General features: G+C 32.9%; 1 protein-coding gene across 15 annotated transcripts in view; it reads left to right on the plus strand.

The window, feature by feature from the left end:
* The window catches only part of SLC4A10 (solute carrier family 4 member 10), a 392,709-nt gene that overhangs the window by 239,680 nt on the left and 142,930 nt on the right, over positions 1-10,099 (plus strand). For all 15 annotated transcript variants that reach the window (XM_023217347.1, XM_023217351.1, XM_023217349.2 and 12 more), the window contains one exon: positions 3,314-3,452. In XM_023217347.1, the coding sequence (XP_023073115.1) occupies positions 3,314-3,452 (139 nt within the window). The remainder of the gene's footprint in view (positions 1-3,313; positions 3,453-10,099) is intronic.

Below are 10,099 nucleotides of genomic sequence, written 5' to 3' on the forward strand. Positions count from 1 at the left end.
AGAAAGAAAGAAAGAAAGAAAGAAAGAAAGAAAGAAAGAAAGAAAGAGAAAGAAAGAAAGAAAGAGAAAGAAAGAAAGAAAGAAAGAAAGAAAGAAAGAAAGAAAGAAAGAAAAGAGAAGAGAGAGAAAGAAAGAATTAATTTCTGGATAAAAAAATCCCATAAACTTACACATTCAAGAAGCTCAGGGTTCCCACAGGATAAATGCTAAAATAAACAAGGATAAATGCTAAAATAAACGAACGCCAAAACAAAGCCCCACATCCCAAAATTATTCAAAAGTATCATAACCAAGCTTCTGAAAACTAAAAACAAAGAAAAGATTCTAATAGTAGCCAGAGAAAAATTGAACAATGATCCCAATGATTGCGGATTTCTCATTAAGAAACATGAAGGCTAAAAGGAAGTGGAATAGCATTTGAGAATGCTGAAAGAATATTTAGTCCAGGATTCTATATCCAGTGACTTATCCTTTAGGCATGAAGGTTAAATAAAAGCATTCTCAGATGAAGGGAAGCTAACATCATACTTATTCATAAAAGACTGTTTTCCTCCTGCCACCAGGAACAAAGTAAGCATGGCCACTCTCACCACTGCCACTTAATATTGTACTGTAATTCTATCTAGTACAATAAATAAATAAATAAATAAATAAATAAATAAATAAATAAATAAAGAGTTTGGAAAGGAAAAAATAAAATCGTTCATATTCACAGATGACATGACCCTGGAAATTCAATTTTCCTGGAAAATTCCATGGAATCTACAAAAAAAATTTCAGAAATAATAAGTAAGTTTAATAGGGTTGAAGGATCCAAGGTCACATGAAAATAACATTTCTTTATACTAGCATTAAAAATTGGAAATAAATTTAAAAATAACCTCAAGAAATGAAATATCTAGGTATAAATTTAACAAAGCAGGTATAAAATCTATGTTCTGGAAATTATATAACCTGATGAAATAAATGTTTTGAAATGAAAGAAGACCTAAATAAATGAAGATACATGTAGTTTCCATGGGTTGGAAAAAATCATTACAGTTAAGATACTATTCTCCCTAAAGAGATCCATAGATTTAATGCAATTTCAATCAAATTCTAAGCAGGAATTTTGTAGATACAGAAAGACTTGTTCTAAAATGTGTATAGAAAGGCAAAAAGGTTGGAAGAGCCAAACAGTTTTGAAAAAGAAGAGCAAATTTGGTAGACTCGTACCATCTGACTTGAAGAATTACTCTAAAGTTATAGCAATCAAGAAAGTGTGGTATTGTCAAAGGAATAGACAAAGCAATGAACTAAATCTTTGTGTTCCCCCAAAACTCATATGTTGATATTCCAACCCCAATATGATGGTATTAGGAGATTGGGCCTTTGAGGTGAAATTAGGTCATGAGGGTAAAGCCCTCATGATTGGGATTAGTGCCCTAATAACATGAACCTCAGAGAGCTCTCTCAGCCTTTTCCACCATGTGATATTACAAGGAGAAAACAGCAGTTTGCAACCCAGAATAAGGCCTTCACTAGAACCTAATCACACTGGCACCCTGATTTCAGACATCCAGCCTTCAGAAATGCAAGAAACAAATTTCTGTTGTTTATAAGCCACTCAATCTATGGTACTTTGTTATAATATCCTGGACTGACTGAAATATAGGCCTAGATCAATGGAACGTATTAGAATGTCCAGAAAAATAGTCCAAACAAATATAGCTAATTGATTTTTGAAAACAGCACAAAGCATGAAGAATACACTTTTTCTGTGTCTTTTATTTGGGTCTTTTCCATAAATGGTATGATATTGGAACAATTTAACATCCATATGCAAAAAATAAAAAAAAACACCATGAATTAAACCTCATATCTTATACCAAAATTAACTCAAAATGGACCATAGCTACAAGATGTAAAATATAATATACAAAACTTTAGAAGAAAACATAAAAGAAAATCTTTGTGACCTTTAGGCAGAGAGTTTTCAAATTTAATACTAAAAGCATAATCTATAACACACACACACAAATTAGAATTTATCAAAATTTAAAAGTTTTCCTCAATGAAAGACACTGCTAAAAGAATATAAAGACAAACTATAAATGGGGAAAAAAGACAAATGTTGCAAATCATACGTTCAAAAAATGTCATGTATCCAGAATGTATAAAGAAGTCTCAAAACTCAACAGTAAGGAACAAACAACCCAATAAAAATAAGCAAAATATTTTAATAAACACTTTGCCAGAGAATAAATATGGAAGTCAAATAAACTTAGGAAAAATTGTCAGCAATAGCCATTATAGAAATGTAAAGTAACACCACAATGAAATACCACTACACAGAATGGCTACAAAACAACCGATAATACCAAATGCTGGTGAAGATTCAGAACAACTGCAACTCTCTTCCATTGCTCCTGGGAATGCAAAATGGTACAGCCATTCTGGAAAGCAGTTTGGCAGTGTCTTATAAAGCTGAATGTACACTTTTCGTATGACTAGCAATCCTCATTTTAGGTATTTACCCTAGATAAATAAAATTTATGTTTACACAAAAGCCTACACAAGAATACTTATAGCAGTTGTATTTATAATTGCCAAGCACTAGAAATCCAAATGTCCTCCAGCAGGTGAATGCATAAGCCAAGAGTGATACATTCCTACAATGAACTGTTACTCAGCTATGAAAAAGAATGAACTACTAATACATACATTGACAGATAAATCTCAAAATCTCAAAGGCATTTGCTAAGTGAAGAAAGCCAGTCTCAAAAGGTTATAGGCTGTGTTTCCACTTACATGACATTTTGCAAAGGCAAAGCTAGCAGAAGAGACCAGATTAGTGGTTGCTGGGGACTACAAAGGGAGATAGGAATGACTACAAAGGAGGATCACAAGGGAGTTTTTTTTGGTGAATAACACTCTGCATAGTTTTAGTATAAATGAATTTTATCATAATCTACTCTTCTGAATATTACCCATAAAATATACCATATATGATGAGAGAAAATGAGTATATGTGTCTGAGAAATAGGAATAGTTTCCATGAGTGTTAAAAATAATCCAAAATAATCATTTATTTATTATTTATTATATGTATACATTAATATATACATTTTACATATTTATGCTCCCAAATTATACTGGACTTCATGTAATGATGAATTTGGTTTTAGTTCCTGAGTTTGTTTTGGATGAGTGTTGCAGTGGGGAGCAGGGCAGGTGTGAGCTTGGGGTGGTGTTAAAGGCAGTGACTGGGATATTTTAAGCTCAGGGTCATGGTAATACATGTTCATGGTGATACATGTCTCTGATTTTCTAGACACCCCATCACAGAGGGTACAGTTTATTCTTGGAACCGAGGATGATGACGAGGAACACATTCCTCATGACCTTTTCACAGAACTGGATGAGATTTGTTGGCGTGAAGGTGAGGATGCTGAGTGGCGAGAAACAGCCAGGTGAGGATTTTTGTTAAAGGGTGAAGGCATACTAAATAATTTTCATGTTACTAGAAAAAGAGTTTCTAATGCAACGATTTTGCAAACATCCACGATTGCTGCTGATTTTAGAAGTTGCTCATCTAGCCTGAGCATATCCTATAACGGGATATGGGTCAGAAAGAAATCTGAAGGCAGTAATTACAGTAAACGGTGATGCAGAGCCAGCAACAGCTGTAGTCTTAAAGATAAACAGTAACATAATTTGTGTGTCATCAACAAAACAAAAGAAATCTAAAAGTAGTTTATTTCTATTTTTTCAGCTGCTGGCTTGCACCTAAATTTATGATATTATATGATAACTTGAAAGTGGGCTTTTTTTAAAAGAAGAAAGGGCAAATATCATAAGATGCTTTATGTATAGTCCTGGATTTCATGTGCTCTTTCATGAGAATAAAAATAATTTGTAATATATTTCTAGGATATGCATACATTTAAGCATATGGTTTTTAAAAATATCTTTTAAAATCACTTTTTCTATCATTTGTAATTAAGGTTTTTACATTGCTATATAATTGATAGAGTTCTGTAAAGTTGGAATTAAATTTTGTGTTTACTTTTTATTCATTCTTTGTGATTTGCTCAGTTAGCAAACATTTATAGATTGTCCATAATGTGCCAGGTGCAATGGATATGGCACAACAACAAAAATCTTAGATCTTGCCTTTAGGGATCTTACAGTCTAATTTAGACAAGAACACAAAATTGTAAATGTTGTATAATGAATGCTATGATGCAGGTATGCACAAGAAACTGTGGGCACACCCAGGGTTGTCATTTACCCACTGTTTCACAAATTTTAATGTGACTACAAATCACCTGGAATGTTGTTTAAAATGTAGACTTAGTAGGCCTCAGGCATAGAGTCAGATCATGAGGATGTTGTGTAAAATGTTTTGGGTTTGAGAACCACTCTTTGAGTAGCAGTTATCTAAACCACAAAGTGAGAGAGAGTATCAGGGTAGCTTCCCTGGAGGGGGCGATGCTTGAGCTAGCTCTTGTGAGTTGGGTTGGAGTTAGCTAGGCGGAAAAGCAGAGGGGACAGTATTCTAGGCAGAAATAGCAGGATGTGCTTAAACACATCATCGACACCGGTTTAGTGTTTTTTGTTTTGGTTTTTGTTTTTGTCTGAGACAGAGTCTCGCTCTGTCCCGCAGGCTGGAGTGCAGTGGTGAGATCTCGGCTCGCTGTAACCTCCGCCTCCCTGGTTCATGCGACTCTCCTGCCCCAACCTCCCTAGTAGCTGGGACCACAGGCATCCACCACCATGTCCAGCTAATTTTTGTATTTTTAGTAGAGATGGGGTTTCACCCTGTTGGCCAGGCTGGTCTCGAACTCCTGACCTCAAGTGATCTACCCACCTCAGTCTCCCAAAGTGCTGGGATTGCAGGTGTGAGCCACCATCCCCCTGCCAACACAGGTTTTATTGTTTTGTTAGGCTATCTTTTCCATCATAGGACAGCTTTATTGTTAGAAAATCTTTATCTTAAGCATATTTATTAGTGGTCCTTGGATTGCAATTGCTGTCTGAAAACCACAGAAATTCCACTGGATCATGTTAAACTTGTAGTTGCATTTATTCATTGACTTTACTCAGACAGTATAGAATTCAATTCTCAATTATGAAAATGAATCTTGTGAATAACATTGGCCCAGTTAATTCTTGTTTAATATATTTTCAGTGGTCTTTACAGCTCTCCTTTATTTAAAAAACACTAAAAACGAGACAACCAAAATGGCTACCACCTAGTTTATCCTTATCAACATTTTAAAATAAATAAAACTAATAACTGCCAGTATTTAAAATTCACAAGGTATAGCATGGCAGAAAAGTAAAAGTACTTCTCTACGCTTATTAACAGTATCTCTTTTCAAAAGTAATCACTGTTAATCTTTTCTGTGCATCTTTCCCCCCAAATTTAATGCCTAAACCTGCATGTAAATATATGCCCTTTTAAATTTACACAATAGGGATTATGCAATATACAGTGTTCATATCTTATCTTTTCCACTTAATATATTAGGAACATTTTCCATACCAGCAATTCAAATTTATATCATCTATTTGATGATTGCATTGCATTCAATTATATGGACAAACTTTCCTTTATTTATTTATTAGCTAGTCTTGATAGACATTTAGGTTGTTTATATTTTCCCATAAAAACTGCTGCAATGATTGTTCACACAAATATTTTGTCATTATTTTGTAGATATTTCTATAAAGTGAATTTCTAACAATGGGAACATATGTAGCAAAGAGAGCAGACATTTTTTACTTTGATAAATACTGTAAACTTACCTTCATAAAATGTTTTTGTAATTTACACTTATATCAACAGTGTATGAGAGTGCTTATTTTTTTCCTCCACATCCTTTCACAGCAAATTATCAAACTGCTTAAAATGTCTTTTCTAGTTTTATAAATAAAACATAAATCTCATTGTTTTAATTTGATTATTCAAATTATTAGTGAGGTTCAATATCTTTTCATATGTTTTTATTTTTTTCATGTGAACGGACTATTCATTTCCTTTATCTGTTTTGTATCAAATCATTCATTATTTTCTTTATTTGCCTTTTTGAACACTTTAAATTGGTGGTGTGTTATTCTGTATGAACTAATCTTTTTAATAAAAAAATTTACTTAAGTTTCCTCATAATGTTTTGTATTGTAATATTTTCAATATAGAGTTAAATTTAAAATAGTTTTATATAACCTGGTACATATTAAGATGAAGAGACTTCTACCTTACTTTTTGTCCCAACTACATCAAAAACTACCTGGGAGTTTTAGAAATATGTAATATATGTGCTCATCTTCTTTACTTGGTGAGAGAAAAGGAATGTATGATCATCTTTTTCACAGATTAGTGATATAACTTGCTCTTTTGTGATTTTGATAAGGAAGTTAAAGTGCCTCCCTCCCTGTTTAAGACCAGAAACATCTGTCTACTACGAGTTACAAGGAACAGATGTTCCTGGGTGACTTGAAAGAAGGAGATCTGGTGATTGTGGTGACTAGATACCTCTGGTTAGTTAGAGTCTTTTTAATCAACTGCTAAGAAGTAATTTTTTGAAGCATTTCTTTTAGAGTTCCTTCTGTATCCTCATACTACATAATAGAGCTGAAAAGTAAGATTGGAATATGTATTTTGGCAAGAGAAACTCCCTTATTCTTATAGTGGTTGGTGATTTTTCATCTTATAGATCAAATAGTGATCCATTCATTTTAACCAATAACTTCTTGTAACTTGCCCACTCTCATAAAGCTAGGAGATTGCAGAAGCAATACTAGAATGTAGCACTTTCACTTTGCTACAGTTGAGCAAGTAGGTTTTTGTTATACTCTAATGGATTAACTCAATAACACGTTTGTCATAAACCACCAAAATATATTGCTGTTGATTTATAAAGAATAAAAAAGATAATCCAGTTAATTATTCACATTCTCTAATATTATTAGATGGACCTATGTTTGTAGTCAAGCTTCTAGAATCTAATGCATGGTATAGCTGTTTGAACTTCAGGGAGGCATCTGATGAGCAATGGAAATAATAACAGATATTGAAGGGGACGGTAGATGAATTTTAACTGAGACACAATGCTTCAGGGAAAGGCAGAACATATTTATTGAGGATTTCGAAAAGTAACAGGTTTTAAAGTGGCAGAAGTAATTTTGTTCTGATTGCCCTAGTTCATCTAAAAAAGCTAATTTTTGTTAATCCATGACTCCATCAGATTTTTCAAGTGCAATTTAATTCTAGTAAATCATTAGAATCACCATTTAAAGCACTTCTTTATTTTGATTAGTATTCCAGATGGGATTAATAATTTTCTACCCTCACAGCAGAAATAAAAAGGATATTTTATCAGCACGTTGCACCTGTCACATATCACATCTTGCATAATTTATACCCACTGTCATTGCCAAGTAAAACTTAAGCAAAGTTTTAGATTTCAAAGCTAAATTTTTGAATCATAATTATTTAATAAATGTTTGTAAAAACCAGCTGTTCACTTTTATAAACCCTAAAAGAAGCCATATGAAGAGACTAATGAAATCAACACAATTACAATGTCCTGCTTATAAATAACATGTAATGTTATTAATAGAAAAGTGAGCAAGGCTACCACAGCTGTGCAATTGTGATGACAACATGTTCGACTGACTGTAGTTGCCCTTTGTAAAAGCTTCCCACAAATGAGCTCAGAAGAGGCAAAGCAGGGGGTAGCAGTTAGGCTTCTGGTACATACGTGGCAGCATAGAAAAGGATTATTACATCAAAACAATTTTATTGATGCTGTGAAGGCATTTGATATTCAAAATTAGTAATGGTTTAAGTCATCTGGATGTTTTAGTGGAAAATAATATGGATTAAGAACAGGTGTGAAAATAATATAGATTAAGAACAGTTAATGTCTATAAACACTAAATTTGGATGTATTTCATTTCCCCTTAAGATGAGTATAGGTATTCTTTGATTACATGTTACTCTCTAGCTCCACCCTAGCCATGTCCCTCAACTATCCTAAAAGAGGATGTTTTTTCTTAAGACATCCATTATTTCCTCGAAGGCTATAATTTTGGATGATGTAGTAACTTCTTTTGGATGATAGACTTACTCTTTTTTGTTTGGGTAGAATGAGAGAATTAAAAATCTTAGAAAAGTTAAACTGAGTTAGTGAGAATAGAACATCCAGAAAGAGTTAAATTCTCTAGAAAAAGCCTTCTCTAGAAGCATCTAATTGATGAATAATTTTATTCTGCATATTTTAATATGAGTATTATAGAGGAGATTATAATAAACTTAATCCTCAAAGAATTCGTGAAACACCTATTTAATGTTTCTTAATGGAAAGAGACTCCAATGTGCTAATCTTGGATGAAACAGATCCAGACATACTGAAGGAAATGAAAATAATCTCAAGGTTTAAATCCTCCCTTCTCCCCCCACAGAAGAGGTTGTGCAATTGGCCAACAGTTTTATTTATTTATTTTTTGCATTATCCATCATATCTCATTCATGCTTTGAAACTCTTGTTTGCTTTGGTTTGCTATTCAAACAAATGTCAGCAGAGTTTATTTGAAAACTGGAACAAATTGCAGCACTTTAGGTCATTAATTGTAATCAGGCATTTTGCAACTGACAGTATATTCAGTGACTACAAATCTTGAAACGGTGTCTGGTGTGTTCCCAGATCTGTTCATGTCTATCTTTGAAGGATGAAATGGGATTTAAAAGAACAGAAAAGAGAGATATAGTTATGTATTTATGTGTATGTATTATTTTTAATAGTCTCTTTAACAATATTCATTTAAATATCTCTTAAAGAATTGGCATCATTCTGGAGCTGGCATAAAGCACTGAATCTTGAAATGTTTAGTATCTTTAGTAACTTGATATTTGTAACATGTGGGCACCTTTTTATGGAAAGTACCTTCTGCCTCCTCCTATAATACTCATAAAACCTATGGGTACATCAAACCATCCATGCATATAACTTATATTTGGTCATCTTAACTAACAAACTGTTTGGAACTCCCTGAAGTTCCAAACTCCCTGAAAAGAACTCCATTCTTTTCTCACAGAATTAAGCCCTCAACTTGAAGAAAATTGTTCTAAAGGAAGGAAGAATAATTGGATTTTTTAAAATGTCATTTCAGACACATAAATCACTGGAACAGAATAGAGAACTAAGAAATAGACCAGCACAAGTAAAGCTTACTGATTTTTGACAAAGCACAAAAACTATTAAATGAAGGAAGAATAATCTTTTCGAAAAATAATGTTGGAGCAATTAGACAATTTTTTGCAGGCAAAAAATTAGCCTCACCATGTATGTAAAATTAATTCAAAATAGTTTATAAATTTAAATTTCAAACATAAAGCCATAACATTGTTAGAAGAAAATACAAGAGAAAATCTTCAGGACCTAGGGCTAGGTGGCAAGTTTTTAGACATAACACCAAAAGCACAATCCGTAAAAGGAAATATTTATAGATTGAACTTTACCAAAATTAAAATGTTTGTGCTGTGAAAGATTCTGTTAAGTGGATGAAAAGGCAAGCTACAGACAGAAAGTATTTGCAAACCAGATATTCAACAAAAGTGTTATATGTAGCACATATAAAGAACTCTCAAAGTTCAACAGTATGAAAATAAATCAACTAGAAAAATGGGCAAAAGGCACAAACAGACATTTCACCAAAGAAGAGATACATATGGCAAATAGCACATGGAAAAATGTTCAATATCATTAGTCATTAGAAAAACGCAAATTAGAGCTTCTCTGAGATATTACTGCATACCTAATAGAATAATAAAAAAGTCATAATAACAAATGTTGGTGAGGATTTGAAAAAACTGGATCTTTCATACATTGCTGGTGTGAATGTAAAATGGTAGAGCCACTTCTGGAAAACAGTTTGACAGTTTCTGATAAAACTAAACATGCATTTACTATATGATCCAGCGATTGGACTCTTGGGCATTTATTCCAGAGAAATGAAAACATGTTCACACAAAGACCTCTGCGTGAGTGTTCACAGCAGATTTCTTTCTTTCTTTCTTTCTTTCTTTCTTTCTTTCTTTCTTTCTTTCTTT

The sequence above is a fragment of the Piliocolobus tephrosceles genome, chromosome 11, assembly GCF_002776525.5.
Source record: "Piliocolobus tephrosceles isolate RC106 chromosome 11, ASM277652v3, whole genome shotgun sequence".
Classification (NCBI taxonomy): domain Eukaryota; kingdom Metazoa; phylum Chordata; class Mammalia; order Primates; family Cercopithecidae; genus Piliocolobus; species Piliocolobus tephrosceles.